At 35.8% G+C, this 24,164-nt stretch overlaps 2 protein-coding genes across 8 annotated transcripts in view; both read right to left on the bottom strand.

Annotated features, from left to right (window-relative positions):
• LOC126372426 (supervillin-like) overlaps positions 1-1,095 on the bottom strand; it is a 314,398-nt gene extending 313,303 nt beyond the window's left edge. For all 3 annotated transcript variants that reach the window (XM_050018165.1, XM_050018167.1, XM_050018168.1), the window contains exon 1: positions 871-1,095. The gene's annotated coding sequence lies outside the window, so the exon portion shown is untranslated. The remainder of the gene's footprint in view (positions 1-870) is intronic.
• Positions 1,096-2,047: 952 nt separating this feature from the next.
• The window catches only part of LOC126372433 (uncharacterized), a 199,549-nt gene continuing 177,432 nt past the window's right edge, over positions 2,048-24,164 (bottom strand). Inside the window, exons 1-4 of one of the 5 annotated variants that reach the window (XM_050018180.1) lie at positions 12,449-12,824; positions 10,121-10,228; positions 5,316-9,699; positions 2,048-4,206 (exon numbers count right to left, since the gene is read on the bottom strand). In XM_050018180.1, the coding sequence (XP_049874137.1) occupies positions 4,043-4,206; positions 5,316-9,699; positions 10,121-10,174 (4,602 nt within the window). In that variant the 5' untranslated portion in view covers positions 10,175-10,228; positions 12,449-12,824 and the 3' untranslated portion in view covers positions 2,048-4,042. Of the gene's footprint in view, positions 4,207-5,315; positions 9,700-10,120; positions 10,229-12,448; positions 12,825-24,164 lie in introns of those variants that run through there. The other 4 variants (XM_050018183.1, XM_050018182.1, XM_050018179.1 and 1 more) reach the window with 4 other exon arrangements.

Genomic DNA, 24,164 nt, shown 5'->3' with positions numbered 1-24,164 from the left:
GTAGTAGCTTTTTTATTAGTAGTGTTTTTTGTCCATTTTGTTACTCTGTGTTGATTGTACCAGTTTCAATGTAAATATATGTATTGTAATGTTTAGTTCTATATTTCTCATCATTAAATAAATGTTTAAGGTTTCAGCTATTCTGTAACTGCCCTGATGGATACAATCCATTCCCACCTAAACTTCCCACCCTACAGGGTGGGAAGATTTCATAAAGAACTATAGTTTTTAGATAGGTAGGTACTTGAATACCTTTAAAGGAGATTTGTAAAAAACATGTGATTTGTAAAGTTTGTCATAACACTCAATGACATTTTAAGAGCACAGTCATTGTTATCTTAAGTGAGTTGGTGATATCAATCAGCTGGTCTACATTTAGGTTGAGATAAAATCTACCCAAATAAAAACTGATTAGTTAGTGTTTTCCTAGAACTGTACATTTCAGAACAAAACTTAAGGAAGAAAACTTCACAGTAGCATATTAATAAATTATTGTTGTTTATCACAACGCAAAGGAAAATGCCTTTATTGCATTCTGTTTCACAGGTGACCTTGCACCTCCGCTCGTCGTGTTAGACCGCAAAATTCTAACATAAACATGCGATAAAAACTAAGCCATATATTTTAAGGTCAAAGCCCTAATAAGAAGGATCATGCAAGCCATTTACGAAGAGTCTTGTGATTCAGAAATAACACAAACAACCACATAGAGATAACGGTCACGCACGATTCAAGTAACCGACGGCTTTGTCAATAATATGATATGAAACATAATTACAAACTAATAGTATGAACTATTAAAGCCGAAAAGTTCTAGAAAGTGTTGTTTGATTAATTTCATTACATAAAATGTAGTAAAACAACCGTTACCTTTTTTAAATCACTCTCGGGTCAACACGAACAAAGTAGGTTGATGTTCACAAACGAATACTAAAATTCCACGAGAAGCGTAACCTTAACAGCAAATATAAAACACTAAACACTAAATTCTGCAACAGCCAGTTACCACTAACTGAATATTGTATAAAACTGACGATCAAAATAATCAAAAACTCGTTTGCAAAATAAAACTCAACAACACGCAACGTTTCTTGCGAAAATCTGACAGTTAAGTAACGGTGTTGTCATTGTCTTGACTAAAAACTACTATTATGAGGAAAATCTACCAATAATAATTATTGTTCTTCTTGGAAAGGAAATATTCATTATGTATTATTCGACCATTGCTAAATAAGTAAATCCAAAAAAAAATAATTGTAGGTAGTTTTATTTTATCAATCTTTAAATAATATTGGTTTCCGTAAGTATTGCAGTTTGTAATATTGTAAAATGGATAATTTCATATTTAAAAAATCTATGTTACTACTTACTTACACTTACCTACTTTATTTCATTGTGTGAATTTGTATTAAAATAAGTCAGCTAATCAAAACTGCAGATTTCCGTGTAGCGACATCTGTTATGTTTTCTAAAACTTTTATATATCATCAGAACTTTGTGCTTATTAAAGTACAGAGTTAGTTGGATAGATTGCGTTATAACAATACTTTCTTGAACCCTAGTGTGGTTCGCGTCACTATATTAACATTTGTTCTAGTTCTAGAAATTTCGCATAGGTGGCGCTCTGTACAGATTCTTATGATGTCCACTTTTGAAGGGTTATTGTACGTTATTTATCTTAATATATTTTTTATTTTAATTATATTAGTTATGATTATCCAAGCGGCTTGAATACTCAGCCGATGAGATTAATTACTCTATTAGCCCAAATATTTCCACCGATATGCAATCAAAAGGAAGCTTGGTGGTAGGTACCTACATCATTTTTGAACTTATAGTCAACTGACCGGTATGCTATGAAGCTAAGCAATTAACTTTTTCATTACTTCTAATCAAGTAGATACATAAGGAATTTAGTCTACGCTAACGCTTATATCCCTGAAGGGGTAGGCATAGGTATACAGTACATCCACATCTCACTAACTAGGTATGCTGTGTATGTTGTTGTTTGATATTTAATAAGTCATGTGAAAATAAAACAACGCAATTAAAACTGAACATTTTATTTTTAAATTATAACTCTTTCTCTCATATAAATAACGCTCTTTTACAACTGGAAGCCTCTACACGTACCTAAGTATCAACATAGGTTTACATGATACATAATACAACGATATCATAAAATACAGAAAATGGATAGCTAAGCATAACATTAAATCACTTTACAGGCCCGTAACCGGGTTCAAATACCTACCAAAAAGTCAAAATACTATTTATGAATAAACTACTTATTTTTACAAAGCATTTCAATTACTTAGTTTTATACTTATACGTATTAATTGAATAAAAAAACGTTTTATTTAACATGATAATCAGTTTACGGAATATAAACTACTTATTTATTTTTTATCTTATAATATCCTGATCTAGGCATAATAGCAGTGAGAGCTTTGCCCGTCATTATGGAATAATATCATGTTCAAAATTGATTTTTGGGCTGTTTTGGCCATAACCCCTTTGCCTTAGTTCTTCTCTCTTTAAAGCGGAATTAAACATTTCTGCGAATCATAGAGACCTAATTCTGGATATCCTTATAGTAAATTATATCCTACGGGCCTGTTATTTATAACTTAATTCTAAATCGACGTAGTCTGCAGTCGGCAGAACTGTCGGCAATCAGTTGTCACCTAAAAGCAAATCAAAAATATTATTTATAAGTCTAAGATACACTGGGTATTTTACAAAATGAAAAATGCTTACACCTAATCAATACCTAATTCAAAAATAATATATTAGTTTTTATTTATTAAAATGTAATTTTATAAATCAAAAATGTATTTAGGAAGGAAATATATGGCGAAAATAATTTAGAAATAAATCTTATTTTTAAAATACTAACAATAATAGTTCGATGGAATAGTACCTAACATCTTAAAAATAAGGACAACACATAGCTAACATATACATGCAAATACAAACAATTCAAATCCATGCAAATTTAGTTTTTTTGATCGTCAATTTCGGCACATACATCGTGATGCAAACGATAATGTTAATGATGTATAAAAAAAAACAGTAGATACCTGAACTTTCTAATAAGAGCAAATTAAAATCATCACAGCATAAGTAAAATATTTAGAGCAAATCAGTAGAACTAGTCTAACCAAAATAGGTACTGATAGTGGACATTATGGTCTGGGCTAAAGAAATCCCGGGAAATTCGTTTATGTGATACCAACTATATCAAATATAATTATAATAGGTACGCGTACCTTTATTAATAATATTTCATGTTATTATATTAAGTACTTAAAAACTATTCGAATTTTGGTTAGACTAGTAAGTATGTCTTAAATAAAATCAAACATAATAATAAGTGATAAAACTAAATCTAAAGGTAGGTACTTACAATTATTTAAATATCAATAAAAACACAAATTGATGTTTCTAAATAAAAACTTTGTAATTAATAGCGAAAATTTTAAATTTTACTTCATTTAAATGCATTAATAAATCCAATTAGGTAAGTAATAAAATATTGAAATAGCATAGCTAAATTAACAAACAAGAATTTTAAAATGTAGAGCTGATGGCTTCAGTTTGTTTTATATACAGACTTTTTGGATTCGAAAAGCTTCATAAATTAAATATAATTTTACGCTTTTATTCGAAATTTAAATTCCGATCCGGATCGCGATCAACTTAGACGAATTAGAATAAGCTCGAAATAAGTGCGAGAGGAGTCCACTCCACAACTAAATAATGTACTTAAGTAGGTACCTACCTAAGTAATTTTATCATAATATCAAAGTTTTCAGTTTGAACGTTAGGGTAATCGATGTCTCTCGAAGAGCGCCAACAACTCTACATCGTAATCTAATAGTAAAATGAGAACAGAACGGATTACAATCGTACCTTAGAGTTAGGATCGCACTCTGGCCAAAATGATTTCGTCACAAACTAATATTACGTACGATGCAATTTCAAACGAAACTTCGTCCAAATTGCAACCGACCAAGATAAGATTATAAAGCCGCTAAATCTAAATAATAAGCATGGCGACGATGGTGACCATAGCCAGGAGGAGGCCCAACAGTGTCAGCCAGTCCAGGTCGGCCAGGTGTTGGGAGAACATCAGCGTGTATGAGCAAGCTAACATCAAAGTGCCTGGGTCGTGCCAACTGCGCTTCGACTGCGTGTTATTGTCTGCCAAAACAAAATTCAAACGCTACATTCTAGGTTAGTTTGCTAGATGTAAAGTGACTGGTTGTAAAACGTGCATTGTTTAAAAATGGAATAAGTAGATGTAAAAAATATAATTTCATTCAGCTAAATTCAACAATAAGTGGACTTATGTCTGTGGCAAATGCACAAGCTGCGTCTAGCCAAAACCTAACAAAAAATAAGTGGACTGTGTTTTTAAAAATGGAAATGTCTCGTTTTCTTTACATAAAATGTTTAATATGATTAAACGAAATTATACATTAAAGTATCTACCTGCTGTTTCGGTTTTCCATTATTGCTAATTACTATGATTAATTATAATCTTACTTATTTTTCTCTGTGACCTTACAGAATCTAAATTATAATTACATATTTCAAGCCCTGAGATTTTAAAACAATTTTAGAATAAGTGAGTATACTTAGGTACTATTTTGTTGTCGTAGGTAATTATTTTTGTTATCATTGTGTGCTCATTAGAGTATATTTATTTATCCTATTGTTATATTTTGGTAAATGATTTAAACAGGTACCTAGTTAAGTAATTCCCACTAAGTTTATATTATGACCGTAAGTACTTATAGTCGTTGTTAGATTTTGTTACTCAACTTAATAATATTCACACTTGTCACGTCATATTATAAAATAACACCTAACGCCGAGGGAATCATCCTATTGTTCTATTCTTAACATACTCTATAAAATTACGTGTACCTGGTTACGTATTGAAGTATAATTACTTTCCGCAATAAGAAAAAAATGTTTAACGGAATATGGCAAGGGCTTATTTCAATATACCCGCAGAAACGGTGTTTAATTTTACCGTCATCGTTTAAACTTGCATTTATCGGGATCAAAAATACCTAGACCGAAACAAATTATCGTTTCTGTTATTCCTATCTACCTACGCCATCCGAGTAAACTACCTAGAAATAGACAGGCAATACTAACAAGAATATTCCAAGACATTCCTTGCTCTACACACGTTTTGCAAACAGTCAAAAAATGATATATAGTGATAATGAAAACAATAAAAGCAAGATGCAATGGTTAAAATGAAAACCAAACACCATGCATGATGATGGGCCACGTACCTCGATTTTCTTTTTGTGAATTGTGACTTTGCCTTTTAGTTCGCCATGGGACTACGTTAGTTGGCAGTGAGCTTTGACTAGGGGCACATTCATCGCCATGGTCCACTGAGAGCCTTCGCAGTTGCTGATTCATCGACTTCACCAGCTTAGGCGAGCTTAAATCGTCTCGAACAGCATTCACAGGCTCATCCTGACTTTCAGTGATCGCTGCAGGCCTTTTCATAGGTCCATCTAGCTTAAATATCGTGGCCAACTCCTCTGACGAGTTGTATTCAGTAGAATCAGCCGCGTCCTTCTTAATTTCTAAATCATCTTCGTAAATAGACAGATTAACCGAAGCCCTACAAGGAACTTCTTGTTTGCTATCAATTTGAGTCACTTGGCTTAGTTTTTCACTGGCTTCGGTAATACCCGTTATCTTCCCTGGGTTTGCTTTCTCACTTTCAGGTTTGGAAGTTTTTGGAACAAATAATTTATCGTTCACTTGTGATATGCCTGCGATCAAGTCGGATATGCCGTCTTTCAATTCTTTAAAGGCGTTAATTTCATTAATCTCTTTTATCTTGTCATCTGAGTTTAAGAAAGGGTTTAGAGAATTGTATTTTGGCAAAACTGGTTCCATTTGAACCTTATTTTCTGTAGTATTTACATTTTCAACTTTGATAGAATCATTTTGAATTTTTAGTGGGACGACATCTGGTATTAACTTACTATCGGTAACCGCGACTGATTCTTGTGCTTTTAATTCTTCTTCAGCTTTTGCTATATACGAAGACAGTCTCAAACTTTCATCGTCGAAGTTCAATTCCTTTTCAAAACTATGTTTCAGTTGGTCTTCAACTTTGTGTAATTGGTCTGATATTGCTAAAAGACTGTCTTCAGTTTTCTGGGCTTTCGATTGCTCTTCAATATTGTTAACTGGGTTCTGTGGTTTAGCTTCGCTGATAACTTCTGAATGCACTTTGACGTGTTTGATTTCAGGCATTGACTCTTCATAAGATTTGTTGGTCAAGCCATTTAAAAAGTTAAGTCTGCTATCAGTGATTCTACTTTGGACATCCGACTTCTTCTCAGTATTATTTCTATTCTTATCTAATTCAGCCAAAGCAACTCCTAACTTATTACTGGTATCCATAGCTTCCTGTGCTAGCATGCTTAGAACTTGTTGAAACTCATCTTTAGATGAACGTTTGGATGCTTGTGGTGATCTGTTTGATGGAGATGAGCTTTTGGACTTATCACAAGATGGAGGCTTACCAAGGTATTTATCGTCACTATGAATGAATGAATCGTCTTTTGCGAAATGGTGGGTAGGTGCATGGGTGTTATTGACAAAAAGACTGACAGTATTGTGTCTTTGTTTTACCTTATTACGAGGATAGTGATTGTCCTGATCGTTGTCATTTTTCTCGAAGGTTTCGCGGAGGCGTTTCATGACATCGCTATTACTATGAGTTTTTTGTAACGTTGCCATCTTACTCATATTTAGTGCGTCATCGATCTCTTTCTGTATCATAGTAAATATGTTAGCAGATAACGACCTTACTGCTCGTTTCTTTTTGATGTTTGAAGGTGAATCTTTACTAAAGGGGAATTCTGAGTAACTGTGATTGTTATTTATATGACCATTATATTCTTCTCCGTTGAACAAACCTGAATTTCTATTATCTTTTCTCAAGCTTCGATAAGCTAAATCATCAGAGACTAGATCTGGTGATCTCCTTGGTATAAATCGTGATCGTCCTTTGTTTTCAGGTGTAGCATGTAAGTAGTCACTATGGGGGGCTGGTGAAACTGGTCCCCGAGGTATACCAAAAGGTGGTTCAGGGTCTAAGGTTTTTAACCTGTTATTTGTTTGCTTAATATTTCTGTATACCACATCATCATGAACAACATCAGGTTCATTTCGTAAAGAGTGTGCATCATCATCGGATGCGTATGGTACATATATAGGGGAAGCCAACATGTAACTTATTTGTGCTTGAGCTTCCTTGTAATTTGGCTTATCTTTTGGCAAAGAGTTCATTCTGCGGAATGCCATGTCATCTTGCAATTTATCTGGCAAAGTTGATCTTCTAGGTACACGCCTCAGTGGTGTTGTGGGTTGACTTCTCAACTGTACTTCGTCATCGTTTCCATTCCAATCATTGAAATGGTCGTTAAATTTCGGAGTCATCAATTCTCGACGTTCGGCTCTATCCAATAAATCTTCGTCACCTAATCCTAAACTGTTGTAAATTGCCTCCAATTCATTGAGAGCATCGTCGAGATTGGTAGACTTTCGCCTTTCCGAGCTTTTTTCGTCATCCGAAGGCATTTGGTAAGTACTGGGTATAAAGGTATCAGATTTATGTCGGGTATGAGTTTTAGAATTGGGTGATGTAACTGTTTTAGGTGGTTCAACTGTAACTGATCTTTTATACTCCGTTGTGGCTTTCCACATTTTAGCACCATCTGTAGTGTCTAAAGATTTCGAGCCGAAATTAATTTTGTTCTTGTTTTGTATGTCAGTGTTCTCAATTCTATTTTGACTTTTGTTTTGATCAAAATAGGCTGGGCGATGCAATTGGGTATTACTTGAATAATCACTGTTACTTCTAGTGTTAGCAAAAATATGTTGCTGTCTTCTTTGTCTTTCGGCATCGTCTAATTTTTTCCAAAAATCTGAGGCATTTCTTGGTCTTCTGTAAACATTTTCAGTCATGGTAAGAGATGCTTGGGAGTCACTTAAATATTGATTGTCGTATCCATTTTGACTAGGTTTAATGCTTATAGGTCTTCGTGATCTAGGGCTTTGATCAGCGAAGTATAGGAAATCCTGTCTTGATTGGACAGGTTCTGGTTTGACGATTGCAGGCTGCTCATACTTCTTTCTCCATGGTGGAGTATTGGCATATAGACCGTAGTGATTTGGCTCAGCTGATACTGAGGCTGGTCTTCGAGGCTGTTCACTTTTATATTGAAAATTTTGCATGTACTCGTTGTTCTGCATTGCAATATGATCTTCGGAGTTCGATATTGGTCGTCGTAAACCATTAAGTCCGTGACTTAGTGATCTATCCTGACTTCGTCTCATGACTCTTTCAAAGTCATTGTTAGGTACACCATGCACTATATTCTGGTTGCTGCCGATTCGGTCGGCTACCAAGGGATTATTCTCGTAATACATCGATATAGGGGTGGCGACCTTTCTTTGCATGTCACGAGGAGGTGGCACTGGCGGGGCTTTTTCTTCTCTCTTTATATTTGTGACATTGCCTAAAGGAAACTTGACGCACATCACGCTGTCAGGGTTTTCATACGAGTGACTGACACTTCTCTCCCTGTTGTTATTTGCGTAAAGCGGTTCCCTGTTCGTGTTACTGTTCGGGTATTGAATGGAATAGTTAATATGCTCGTTGTTAACTTTAGCGTTGAAGTTAATAGATGAAGGGTAACTTTGGGTTGATGGGAATGATGATATAGATTCCGATTTCATTGGACGTCGGTTGGCATCGGCGGGGTATATCTGTTCTTGTTTGATTTTATTCGGTTGTTCCCTTTTACAAGTTCCGTAGCCGCTGCTTTGACTTGTTGGTGTTCTCGTCAGCATTTCTACTTCAGCTTTCGTGTAGCCTTGCTGTAAGAGCTCGGCTTCTTTGTTCAGTTGGTTTTCTTCATCGCGAGACAACCTCTTGATATATCTTTCATTTCGAGCACTTCGAGATCTTTTGTTAAGCGAACTGTCTCGCGATCTCATCAAGGAGTCGTCACTTCTGAAGCGCACCATAGACGACGAATTTGATGACTTCAATGACTCTTCATCACTACTCGATTCAGCTCGCATACTGTTTCTTAAGGCTTCCACTCTAGCTTTCAATCGTCCTTTTCTAGTTTTCTTAGAAGGGGTCTCTAAGCCACTTCGGGTCTTACTCGTCGTGAAATCATCTCTTAGACTTAGGGATTCTTTTGACTCTTTGTAGAGCTCTGGATTTTTTGCTCTGTAGTTGATGAAACCTGCTGACGGATCTGATAGAACACCATCATCGGCTAGTTCACGAACGTTAGGCTTTGCTAGACTTTGCGCTCGTCGTGTATCTCTGATCACTATGTGGTCAAAGTTGTTGACTGCTGGAGTACGCTTCTTTTTCTTAGCCTTTCTTTTAGATGGCGATCGGGTGCTGACGCCTTCATCCGTTTCTGACGAAGAAGCTGTTTCATCTTCTTTCTTTTTTCTCCTGAAGAGTTTGCCGATTGACCACTTCTTCTCTTTTTTGGGGTCAGGTTCTGGTTGAACCGGGCGGTCCACGCGGCGTTGTATGGAAGCATACTCGTCGTTGTATGGACGGTACGCTGTGGAGCTCGTGGAGAGGTCCCGGTGGGGCAGAGGTGGGGAGTTGACAGCCTGGAAAGTAGAGAAAGGATTTCGTTAATAAAATATGGTATAATTATGGAGAAGAAAATGTCGGTGAAGGGTTAAATACCTTCACACTACACTACAGGATTTCTTTTGTTTAGATAATAACTTCATGGGTTATCCAGTAACGTATTACATGGACAATTTCAAAGTCTTAGTGGCTATTTACAAATTAAATGAAATAAAAACATGAACATGCGATACAAAAATCTAATTTCGGAATAGAACTTTTATCATTTGTGTATATGGGATTGCGACAGACAGAAATAAATGCTTTGGAAAACGTTAATGCAGCATTTATGGCACGTTTTACTGATTTAATACAAATAACATGTTAATAAACAAGAAATAAACCTGAATTATTGTTATGTGAGATGTTTACTGTAAATAAATCCCTTTAATTACTCGCCTGGAAATAACTGCCTGGTTTAATGTATAACTGAATGTGTATATTCGTTCTCATTTTCCTCGCTTCTTACGAATTTGGCCGAGATTTTCTTTTAAATGCAGTCGTATTCTGCAAAAGACATTTGCTATGAAATAAACGTTATTAATACGAATACTCGTAGATAGTGGTTCCATAACGAGGTATAAAATACGTCGAAATTCTTTTAGATAGAACTTTTAAATCGGGTGGTGTGTTTTGGTTGAATTTGACTTTGTGAAGGTATATAATACATAAAATGTGGGTTGTGATGTGTATTACCAGCCGCCAAAGACCCCTGACATGACTCATGTAACGACTACGTACTTACATCAGTAAGTAGTAACCGGGACCAACGGCATAACGTGCCTTCCGAAGCACAGATCGTGTTACTTTCGGACAATCAGGTGATCAGCCAGTAATGTCCTAACCAAACTAGGGATTACGAAGTGTTTTTTTTTGTGATATGTCCCCCGGGATTCGTACCCGGGACCTCCGGATCGTGAGCCCAACGCTCAACCACTGGACTACGGTTACAAGAGGCCGTTAATCACGCTTCACGCTTGTATCCCCCAAGGGGTAGACAGAGGAGCAATGAATTAATAATAATTATGAACAGGCGATGCTACTTAGCGTAGACGTTGAGGCCTAGTTTCTTTTTAATTCACTTAACCTGTACGGATTTAGTCGTAAAATCTGTGATCCCTTAATCGATTTCTTAATCGAGTCCTTAAAAGAAATAAATCATTTATCTTTCTTTCTTTCATTTCTGTAACAAGCTGAGGATGATAATGATCATTTTTCCTGTACCCAAAGGTCGCCTGGAAGAAATTGCGACATGAGCAATAAACCCGTCTATTGGGCCTTTTTGTATCTGTTGTCCTTATTTCTGTATCTTGTGTCCATTGTGCTCGATAAAGTATTTATCTATCTGTCTATGGTACATTCTGCTATTCTACTTATACTTTTCGTATGGATGATACTAACATTCCTCCCGTGGAATGTCAAGATATATTTAATCGTTAGTAGATAATAAAACGAAAAAAAAATCTCGCCTTGCTGTCTCGAAGATAAGTTGTCCAAGGACAAATATTTGGCTCGGTTTCAAAGTTTCAAATCGTTGTTATGAATAATTGTGCTTTATTTGTTTGGGCTTTGCGAAATAAGGAAATGTCGGAGTTGTGCATGTGTGTGTAACGAACGTCATTTTAATTTTATTTTGAGATATGAGTGGGGTTAGAGTTCATTGTCGCTTAAGATAAGCAATGCAAAGGTGCGTGTGGAATTTTTGTTCGTAATTCTTGTTCATACATTATGTTTGATTGACTGTATCTTTATTTTTTTTAATCGGCGTAGTGGAGTATGCTCCGTACCCCCTCCAGTTGATAAAGGGGAGGTCTGTGCCTGGCAGTGGGGCGTATGTAGGCTGTTATATATTTTTTATGTATATTTCTTTGTTAATAGACTTTTAGGTTCACATTGAACATAAGTGCAGTTCAATGAAAATGAAAACTGCCTATTTCAACCATCAGGTGTTGCTACTGTTGAGTGTTCTAAATTTTGACAGTTCCCCATACTGTTTGAGTAAACAAACATATTGATTTGATTATATGTTTACACTACAACCCTTTGCGCAGCGTTTAACTGCAAAACATAGTGTTACATTTGTTCCCTAAGATCGGGAACCAATATTATTTTCAATCAAAACTACCTTTTTCAAACAGATGGCTTTTCTTTTTCGTAACTCATCCTTCAGATAACTCATCCTCCACGTTGCTCTGCAATTTATCACGAATTTTAGCTGGACAGTATGGAGGACTGTCAAAATTTAGGAACACTCAACAGTTTTTATCCTCACTGTAGTTTTACTGTAGTCAGTTATTTTCGATTCTATGTTTTATGTCTAAGATACTTAGGCGAAATTCTACAATTACGAATTCCTTGTAAACTTTGCTTGAATCGTCTAGACAACAAAACAAACACAGCAACATGCCACCTTATGGTGGCCTGGAGGAAATCGCTTTAAACGATAAGTCTGTAACTGTTAACATAATTTCAATGTAATAAAGTATATTTGTTAGTATTGTAACGAGATAGATTCGAAAATTAAAACTTTGGTCAGGTACACGACATATAGAGATAAAAACAGGTTTGTAAAAATTGACTTGAGGTTATTTATTATTCCTTATTCTATGGTTTACCTAAAGCTTTGCATTATACTCAGGGTAAGTATCCCAAAGAAATATTGGTGCGTATCGCGATAAATCGACAAAGTTAATGTAATGGAAAGTAAATTATGTGTATGAAACTTACAGGGAGAAATGTTCTAAAGAAATTATTGCAGGCCCTTTCGGCTACTTCGACCATTTCCACAGGTTATATATAGTTTGTACAGTATAAACACTTATTTTAGCACAAATATAACACACACCCACACTGCTGTTGGCACGACAAACTTCTTAGATATTCTTGTTCGTTTAGATATAACTAGAGTCACAGCTATCTTTATAATCAATAAGTAATAAAATAAATTACTTCATAATTAAGTTTCAAGCTTCAAAAGATTTGTTTCTTTTATTCACTGACACTTGAGTACTTATACGCACTATTGTTTCAATTCGCGTCGTTACGCAAACACTAAAAAGTAAAGCGACCAATCATTTTTATGTAGGTAAAACTTTGACTTTAGCCAAAATCAACAGACACTATTTTTATTTAAAAACACTAAGTTATTTCACGCACTTAGTATCTACACTTTTATTCCTCAAGACTTTTATTCTACATTCACAGTTGACAGTTTTAATTTCACAATAAAGTCAGTGTGGTTTTAGTGAAGTGGAAATGTTTTAACGAATTCGATAACAAAATAAACACGAATATAATTTTAGTCGACGCCATGAGCGCGCGCGGGTCGACTCACGACTATTTGAATCAGACGCGATATAACCGTCTTATCCCATATTCTAACACCACTGGGCTATTTATATTCTATTTATTTTTAAAGGGACGTTATTTTTTATTTATTCTTTTCATCCACATGCAATTCTGTCGGATCGTTGGAATCCTCTTGTCGTTTTAATTTATGGTTGGGATAAGTTTTTTTTGAGCTGATAAGTGCTGAAACAAGGTGATTTAGAACAGTGGAAAACTTGTCCTATTTTAGGTTAAATATTGCTGGATCAAAAATTTTACGATTTAAACTGAACTATGTTATCTACTGAATAAAGATAGTTTTGAAGTTAGAGTTTGTGCTTATAAGATTGCAGATTAAAATAAAAAATATTAATAAAATGGCTTGTACACAGACGTGTTATATGACTTGGCGTTACTTCCGCAGTCTAGTAGTATACTAGAGTATTTAGATCTTACTCAGAAATAAAAATATTACGACAGGAAGAATAATCATTTTTTATCGGCTCTTTATACAGTCACCACAAGAAGAGATGAAGAAAGCCTGTTAACTAAAACAGAATACTCGATACAAGAATATCGAAGAAACAATAGTGACATACAGTAAAACAATACAGCATACAACTAATGCATTATCTAAAGGATACCTGGCTAGAATTTTAATAGGGTGCATCCACAAAGAGCCAGGACAGAGCGAATTGTGTAGGAATCGAATAAATGTATTCTTAGAAAGACATTAAATAAAGCTCTATTGTACAAGAAGTATTGCTTTTACGTTTTAAAAATAGAAGAGTACACATCTAGTCCAGCAAGAAAGTTACTCCTGTTGTTTTTACAGTAATTTACACGATTTTTAAAGTTTATGTAAAGAGCTAAAGTAACCCCTCATAAGTAAAGCACATAATAACGGGTTCTTACCGCGTTTAAATGGGGGTAAGAACCCGTTATTATGTGCTTTAATTATGATAATAACCGCGTAAACTTAAAACAATGTACCCCTCATAAGAGTCAAGTTTTAAGTTCTCAAAAAATAATTTGAAATAAATTTTAGTTCTAATGTTTTTTGCATTTATGCTGGCTCTCGAAAAAGTAAGCATGAAATCTCGTTATAATCTGAGAGTCTTCAAGGCTAGAGTGAATAGACATTTTCTAGGTAAGCGTGGTCCACTTTAGACCACATCGTCACTTACCAGCAGGGGCCTGTTTCATAAAACTTACAATTATAAATTACAACGACAATTTGGTGTTCATTACGTAGCTAATTTGAAACTGAAAATATTTGTGATCACACACCCCGCAATGTACATCAAATTGTCATTGTAATTTACAATTGTGGTCAAACGCAAGCCTATATTTAAAAAAAAGGAAATTAAATTAGTCATACATTTTCATGATCATATACATTTTTAATTTACATTCCCAACCTCCTACGTCGTAGTTTCGCTCCCAAATTTTCATAAAACTTTTGAAGCACTCCAAAATATTTAAAGCAAAACTCATTTTGCTCTCATCATGGACTCGCAGAAACACATTAAGAGCTAGCTATCTCAATTCGAGCAAATGAAGTGAACATATCAAAGGGTGCTCCAAATATAGCTTTAACACAGGGTCATATCTGGGGCAGCCTGTGGGTAGGGCCTTGTAATTAAATACGTCGTGGTTTGGACAAAGACGCCAAAATCCGTGTAATCTCAGATATGGCTGGCTTTGTTCCTAAGCTAACTAAGTTGAGTAAACAAAGGTTACCTGTTGATCTTTCGAGATTATATTGGGAAAATATTGCCTCCTCGTGCGATGTTGCTAGGGAATAATTTAGTTGGCTGTGGGGTTTGCTTTTGGGGTAAGATTCAAATAAACTTATTTTAGCAAATGAGATTTAACAGCCTCCGTTATCTAGGCGTTGGGCTCACGATCCGGAGGCCCCGGATTCGAATCCTGGTGGAGACATATCACAAAAATCACTTCGTGATCCCTAGTTTGGTTAGGACATTACAGGCTGATCACCTGATTATCCGAAAGTAAAATGATCCGTGCTTCGGAAGACATTTCAAGCCGTTGGTCCCGGTTACTACTTACTGATGTAAGTATGTAGTCGTTACATGAGCCATGTCAGGGGCCTTTGGTGGCTCAGTAATAACTCTGACAGCAGGGTTGATGAGGTTGGTATTCCACCTCACAACCCACACGATAAGAAGAAGCAATTGAGATATCTTAAATTTTCTACTGACGATTTGTCACCTCCGTCACTACTCGACAGGGATTAAATCGATAAGTTGTTGAGCCTTAGAAAAAAAAATTGTTCTTTTTAAAATTCAAATAGCCCCCTTTCCGCCCTTATTACGCCCAATAAAGTCCTCGATAGACGACTCAAGTGCACAGAAGCGGGGTTTAAAAGCACTATATATCTTCCATTAATTTAGTACTCAACAGTAACGATACGGGGTCGGCAGGTCTCCGTTAATAGACTGGTTATTATGCCACGAACACTCCATAATGGATGGATAATGAGGTAATGGTCTCGATTAAGACGTTCTTAAGATAATATCATAATGCACTACATGATTATATGTTATAGAATCTATAATAAGGTCGAACGCGAAACCTTTGGCAGTAAGGATGAGCAGTCGCCGTTGTTTTCGAGGTACGAACAGGGGGGTTATCGAAGCAATTCATCTAAAAAAGCAATATTGCAATATGACATTTGTTTGCATTGCACAGTTACTTTTATATGCGCAAATGTCAAATAGCAATTTTGCTTTTGTAGAAGAATTGCTTCAATGTGGCCTTTTTAACCCCCCAGTTCATAGTACCTCGCTAGCCACAAGTTGGAGTGTGACTAGGGTTCGACGAACTAACAGTGTTACGTTAGAAATTTTATATTTGAGCTGCGCTATGAAATCTTCGTTAGCGCGTTTCAGGATCGATAACGCCAGTACTGTCTAACTTGATATACTTCTCTGTCGGTGATGAGGTGATACCGAAAAAAAAAAAAAAATATACATGACAAGACCAAGAAGCAAGATGGCTTCAGATTATTTGTAGTTTAGTCTTCCCACTCTGACAGAGATTATTTATAGTACCTAGTAATTATATTGTGTGAAGACATCCATAGACAAATATAGCATGTTGCATTTACAATTCGAAGATTCACAAATCCTTTTAAGAATGCACACCGAATGGGGACACTATACCATTGTATACCTAATTCAGTTGCTAGACAATTGAAAGATATACATAAACTTCCTCTTATTATACATATAAATAAGCTCACGATTATCTATATCCTAAATACAAAGTTCCATCCATTGCAAGATGAACTAGCTACCCATAATATCACCGAGCTGTCTGTTAGACTTATGTGTATAGGTGGTGAGCCGTATCACCGTATATAATAACCGAGAAAACGTTGTTAGTGAAAACTCTCTCTCTCTTTATTTAAGAGCTGCGCTCTTGTCGGTGGAGTAATCGCCTTCAATACTCCATAGATAGGGCTTGTAGAACGGTGGTTGCCCCAATCGCCTTCCGTTAATACTTATAATACTAGTAATACTTATATCACTTATATTCATACACAATAAACGGTAGTCAGTAAAAAATGTGTTAACATTGCTTAAAAAGGAAAATAATTATCACCAAAAACTTGCTACGACTCAATTTTGCGAAGGGACATATTCATATATTTTCGGATAACAAAAGTACTTTTGAGAACTCTGGTGGCGGATCATCATCATTTTTCCGTTTATTTCTTAGTGAAAACTAAGCAAAATTAAAAATTTTGAAAAAATCCCACGACGGTAAAAATCTCATCGAAAAAGAATAAAATAACTCAAAACCTCCGACTTAACCCAATTATTATGTAATGAAATATTATAATAGACTTAAAAATACTTTCTAAACAAGATTTGATATCTCGGGAATAGATCAGTAATAGATATAATTTTACCATAATACATAACCGAGGAATATCCGTCGGGGGCTGCCTTTTCTATATAAAATTTCAACAAAAATTTAATCATACTCATAAGTGTATTTTATGTCGTCGTTAAACATCTACAATACTCCAATAATTGTATTGGTACTGGGTTAATGGCAGTCCAGTTCTCTTTTTAAGGTATTCGTTATAGTTTGGTATGAGAATTATCACAAGTTATCAGAAGGAAACATGCAGCTAATTTTCGTATTAATTGATCAAGATAGATTACCATAGATTATCCCGTTTTCACAGGATCCGCTTACCTAAATCGTAAATTTAACAGGTCCGGTATTTTTACAGAAGCTACCATGCCTGTCTGATCTTACAATCCGCGAAGAGAAAACCAGCCCAATACATATTAAGTCATATACCTACAATCATGAGCAATATAATGTACCCACCTTAGGACTCTGTCGCACTAACATATTTGACATTTAATGAGACTTACAGTTCAATTTGTCAAAAAAGTTAGTGTGACATGGTACCAAAGTGTCATATTAATGCTCTTGACCGTACCTTGGAAACGCATTTCTCGGGTAAATATGTGAATTTCCTCACGATGTTTTCCTTCACCGCTGAGCACGTGATCATCAGTTAGTCAAGTTTGCCGCTATAAAATAGTTTTTCATAAACATCATTTTGTGATCGTAGTCTGTTGACATCTCTCTAATAGGAGAAAGATTTAATTCGGTATGTTAGGTATATACATTATTTAGCTTTAAAAATTGTTACAGTTTCCATATTTAGTAGAGGCAACCACAGATCTTTTAATCTAGCTCGATAATCGGTCTTAGGTACTGTAAATGTAACCTTTTCGTTAGAAATAAAGGTTTTTTTATTATATATTTTTAATTTTAGAACCGCCTACACACAACATAACATTTACACAAATAAGCCGTTCCAAATATAACTCTGGAAATTGTCGCATTTGGGAAATTCCAGGCACGAACGCAAATACCTCAGCTTAATTACTGAGTCTTATGTGAGCTTCTCCCACCCATATCGGGCTTAAGCCGTCCTTCCGCCAGACAAACAAATTAACCACCATCGGTTCTGGCACGGCACTATTCAATTAAGCTTGAAAAATGATGGCCGACCGCCGGCGTGGCTTTAAAAATAGGACGCTTACACTCCAGATATTTAAGCCCTATTGGTGCTTCTACACGATGTGAGTTACTGGAGTAAGTAAGCAACTGAACATATTATACAGCATTTTCAGTTTTAAATGTCTTTTATAGATCAACATAGCATGAGCCTCGGGTTATTTCACCATGCTTTGTTTACATTATTACTTGTTGGGTACTAGGCTCCTAAACATGCCTCTGGCCCCGATTATCTCACTCGTTAGTCAAAAATCCTTCGTACACGAATTATAGGTATGTATGCATTTGCAATTAATTTTATTTTGCGTGATTGTACGTCAACTGCACTAATATTATAGGTACTTTAATTTTTTCTGACGTGACTTAGTGTAGATTTGCCGCACGTGGCATTAACTTCATGGCTGGACAAATGGGAAGAGCTGAGGTCTCCCATCCGATACAAAATTGAAGACAACAGGCATGAGGGTGCTCAGTTGGGCGCAAATCTCGGTTCAGAGCGACATCTAAGAGAATAATGTTGGATAGCAATAAGCGCTGAATGAGGGAAATCGAGCGTTCAGAGATTTCCTTTACATAAATATAAAATCAAAGATAGTATGAACCAGTGAATGCTCTTTCCACAATGATGCACTCGCCTTTTCGATATCAGCTACTCGCTCCAGTCACTTGCATAGTCTAGGACTAGGAGTACCATTTTAGTATAATTTATGCCGAGGACCGATAGCATCCGACGCAAATGTTCCGGTTCCCTGTAAAATTGTTACCTGGACTTATCAAAGAGGAAGTTTTATTACCTTTTTTGTGCTGATGATAGGATTAGCTTGGAAAAATATGGGTTGTTGGAATGAGATGAGGGATTCTGATTTCTTTCTGAGTGACTGACGGTGATAGAGGATGAGTTTTTTATTGAATCAATACAAATTCACATTCAAAAATATCTTTATTCGATAGGTAACATAAGTTTGAATCGTCAATCAAACTGAATTCCCTTTTCCGACTGATTATCTTCATAATTTGATAGTACCAAGTTTCAAGTATAAATAGCATTAAAACTACACGATAATACGAGCAAGAATCAAAACTTTCAATCGAATAATGATCGATCATCTTTTGATGACGATTTATCATCATAATTATCATTACCTCTTCAAAATGACTTAGAAGTCTAAGTCATTTTAAAAGCAAATCCTTTTGTTTATCTAGTAGGTACGCCTATAAGAAGACAATTGCTATTGCGTGCTTCCGTCCATCCCTAAATCCAAATCATAAAATCATACTTCAATCTTCTAAGCAAATAACGAAGTGATTACCGAATTACCTCTGATCCAAACTTTAATGAGGGTAACGGTGCCTGTCGTCGACCACTACGTGACACGTAGGTCTCGAAATAGTCCGCTGGGTTTACTGATTATGATGTAATCGCCGGCCGCCCACTGACATAAGTGGATGGAGATATTGATCATCACCACATCACTAATTTAAGAGCCACGCTCTTGTCGATGTAGCATTCTCCATGCTGCTTTTTAAGGAAAAATGGGGCAGTGGTTTCCCTCTTGCCTTCCGCCTGTGCTCTTCTGACGCGAGTGGGATGGCGCCCAGAGATATGGAGACATTGGTAAAAGGCCTCTGGAACCTGGAAGGCCACTTTGCCAAAGGACTAGAAAAAGAGAAAACGAAGGAAACAAGGAAAACTAAATAAAAAGATATTTCATAGAAGTAGTCCATCTATAACAAAAATAAACTCCGTCTCTGCTTAAAGAAAAATATTTGATGGATGTATTGTTTATGTTTGTATGTTTGTATGTATGTTTGCAGCCGGCCCGATGATCGTACTCGGTACCTATTGTGGCGCGTAGTGGGTATCAATAGTTTAAGTAAATTGTAGTAATTTTAAAGCGGAATGTTCATCAGGACAAACCCTTTTGGGGTTTATTGATGTGATCTATTGTTTTTAGTTTATAAGTTTGTATAAGTTTAAATAAATAAAAAAAAAATAATTGTTCCTTACAATATTAGAACGTTGAGACAATACGTATATCGGGTATTTTAGATTTATTTATTTTAGATATATTAAATACTACTACATCATATAATTATATATAAAATATTAACAACTCAGAATTAAAAAAAAAAACAAAATTCAAAATTATTTATTTGATAGCAACTATTTACAGTAATGAAGGTTATTGGAGTCTCCTTTTAAGCGTAGTGACTATGTCAGGAGACTCCGCTCTTCCATAAAAGCAAGTTGTACACAAATATCGCTAAGACAATTACTAAAATTAAGACTTTTATGTATGACAATAACAGTGTATATATCTACAAATTTGTAATTAAATTAACAAAGCAGTCTCTATTTACCCCTAAAAGTAGTAGAACGAAGAGTAATGAGCTGTCTACATAAATTATGTCACCTTAAATACCTAACCGCACGCCGTTTTGACACATTACAATAATGACGAAAAAATAACTTCTTTTTTTTTGACGTGACTTATTGTAGATTTGCCGCAGATGGCATTACCTACTTGGCCGGAGGAAAAATAACGACTTCTTAACGAACATATTAAACAAATACGACTTACATCTGTAAGTTTTTGAATTTAGAACTAGTCTTGCAAGTAGGTAGTAGTTCGTGACCAACTACGCGTCACTATTAACAATAAAGTACAGCTTTTTGGTCCTTTAACGTAGTTCTTAATTAATAAGAAACTTGATGAGTGAGATAATTGACAAAACCTCCACCATGCCGTTGGTTTTAGAAGAAACTTAGAAACCTAAACGATTACGCCATAAACTCTCAAAGCAAAAGTTACACAACATGTTCCTCGAAATAACGTACAATTCGAGTATTTATTTATCTTCGTTGGAGACGACGAGGGCTGCAAGGCCGAGCTGATTCACAATCCACGTTAGTGGCCTTCCTCACACGCTGCGATCGTATATCGCATGGATGTGAAGTTTACATAGCTCGGCGTTTGTTGAGCGACATATGTCGCCTAGTGGGGACGTGACTGATATTTTGACATTTGGCGAGCGACATATGTCTCCCTGGCCGGAGATATTGGGACGACATCGGATAACATCCACTTCTCTGTCCAAATTATATGTCATCTAGTGAGGATTCAGCTTAAGATTGCTAGAATTAGACCAAACTATTTTTCACGACGACATAACTCTCTATGTCATAGGTACCTAGGTAATTTCATAGCCACGTTTTGACAATTAGGAAAATGTACATCTAGGTCATTTACCCTATACTCCAATAGTCACTTGTTTCGATATCGTACCAATCACATCGCGTCGTGAGGAAACTCACTAAACTGCTCTAGGGGGCAATCCAAGAAACAACGTACAAAGATACTCTTTACTTAAATTGTCTCAATTCGATTCGCTGACTTTCACTTCTACGTATTGTACAGTCTTAGGAAAATGGTGTTGAATAAGAAAAAAGTCAATGATTTTGCAAATTGGCACTTGATATACATTGTGGAAAAATGGCATAACTAATTATATCTACTCGTAGGGAGGGTTATCAACACAATACTTAGTCATATTAGTCATTCCCATAAGTGAGTGCAAGTTATCTTTTAATATTTTACTTCTGCCCACCCCATAACAGAAAACAGGTGTTACTTCATCTGATATCTACCTATATAGAGCACCACCATTTAAGAAAAGAACTAGTTAGTTGTACGAGATAATTAAAAACTTTTCACTTCTTGCGTGTGTGAACCCCGACGGTGATAGTGACGTTGTGTTCGTCCCTTTTGTTCTTTCTGCTTTTATCTGTAAGTAATACGTTTTTTCCGCAAATATTTTAAAATGTACCGCCGCCACTGAGTAATTGTAAATAAAGTGACTGCTGTGATCGCTACTTGTGCTGTCAACAAAAACCAGCTCGCGCGTTGTAACTAGACCAAAATCTGACAGTAGGTAGCTCAACCAAAAGTTCCGAAGTGAATTAAATGTGATGGGCGTACCTTTCTACTAATGGATTTTATCAGGAATTACTTTCAAAGGAACAATACGACACTGATATCGGAGATTTTTAACAGAATACAAATAACAAAAGAACATACGAATACCAACGCAGATTACGCCAACTAAACCATACAGAGAGCCTCACACAAAAGCTCGAAACCGTATTGTTACCAAAAAACCATCGGCGTAATTCCTCTCAATCTTTGTCAAAGTCTAAAAAAATGAAGAAAGCAATGTGTTACCGCCGGTTCTCGAACGGAAACTCGCAGTTTAGTCGACACGCGTCACGAACAGTGTGTCACTCACATCTGTCACGCCGACATTGCTATCCCCGAGATTGATTGGCGATGTGTCGAATGCTGACACTTGTACGACTCTATTTAAAGATATGAGGAAAAGATGCGAGTTGGCCACATCTTTTCTACAGAATTTCGTAAGAGAACGTCTTTTGTACAATATTGTGAAAGTTCGATTTTTTTCAGTAAGTCTTTCTGTTAAAAAAATCATTATGAGTATTTTTTTAGAACTTTAAAAGAGTTTACAGCTACTTATTTAGTCACTTTTTTCTGTGAACATGTTAACGCATCTCGCTTTTCTTTTTTCGAAGGTACCTTCAGAGAAACGTAGTACCTAGGTGGGTAAAAAATATATTTCATGGCAGAAAAATAAACCATGTACCTACGTAAGAAGCTCATCATCACCATGTAAAAAGATAAAGATCTACTTGTACAAAGTACTATTTAACACCAGTTTTTTGTTTTCAGAAAAAATAGTAGCAGCGTGCGACAAACGCCTCGCCTGTATGTCACTCGAATATGTCAAGTTGAGTCGAGATTGATTGACGTCGTGTCGAACTGTGACAGTGGTAGGGGATTTAATATCGCAATAAAACTTTCAGGAATCCATCACTTTTGTATCGACTGTCCAATAGGCTTATGTAAAACTTTGGTCTTTTCATTTGTAATGTAGTGGGTTGAATAAAAGAATATAATATTTTGATTGAAGAAAAGAAACTAGTGACCAGTTAGAAAGAGGAATATTTGCTGTTTATTTTTGAATTAGAATTTGACGGCCTCCGTCGTCCAGTGGTTGAGCGTTGGGCTCACGGTCCGGAGGTGCCGGGTTCGAATACCGGTGGAGACATATCACAAAAACCACTTTGTGAGCCCTGGTTTCGTTAGGACATTACAAGCTGATGTCCTGATTGTCCGAATGTAAGATGCTTCGGAAGGCACATTATGCAGTTGGTCCCGGTTACTACTTACTGATGTACGTTGTTATTACATGAGCCATGTCAGGGATCTTTCGCAGCTCAATAATAACCTTGGCCGTTGTCAACTATTGGGTTGATGAGGTTGGTAATCCACCTCAACCCACATGATAGAAGAAGAAGGGAATCTTTATAATTAGTTGTTAGTTGTTGTTAGGTTGCCTGGAAGAAATTGTTGCATGAGCAATAAGGCCGCCTGTTGTGCTTTTCTGTATATGTTGTCCTTATCTCTGTATTTTGTGTCCATTGTGCTCAATAAAGTATTTTATCTATCTATCTAGTCGGGGATTGAGGTAACCACTTAAATGATTAATGCGCATTTTTTAATTGTAGTACGGTACTATAGTAAGAGTAGAAAAAAAGAAAGAATTTCAAATACAACTCAATTTTCTTGTATAAACATACTTTATTTGATAATCTTAAAAACTCATAAGCTGTCTTTTGAAGCAAAATTCCAATTGCCCCTCGATATTCCCTGTAGCCGTTTCGTATTTTTGAGACAGATTAAATTGTAACTCCAAATTGGCAATATCGTCAAATTGATGAGATATTTTGTCATCAAAATGCGTTGTTCATTTACTGTTTCCAGCCAATACTGGACAGAATTATTTCTAAAGTGGGTCGTATAAACAGCTTATCAGCTACTGCTAGGCACAAGTGGTCTCTCATCAATCCGAAGGAATCATTATAATAAATAAATAAATAATATAAATTAAATGATTTTATTTCAGGCATGTGACCCATATTTACATTATTAAAATACAATTAAAATTCCAAAAACTATAAAACAAA

Source organism: Pectinophora gossypiella, chromosome 14 (genome assembly GCF_024362695.1).
Source record: "Pectinophora gossypiella chromosome 14, ilPecGoss1.1, whole genome shotgun sequence".
Taxonomy (NCBI): Eukaryota; Metazoa; Arthropoda; class Insecta; order Lepidoptera; family Gelechiidae; genus Pectinophora; species Pectinophora gossypiella.
Note: the sequence above shows the minus strand (reverse complement) of the source record. Positions and strands in the feature narration are given on the sequence as shown.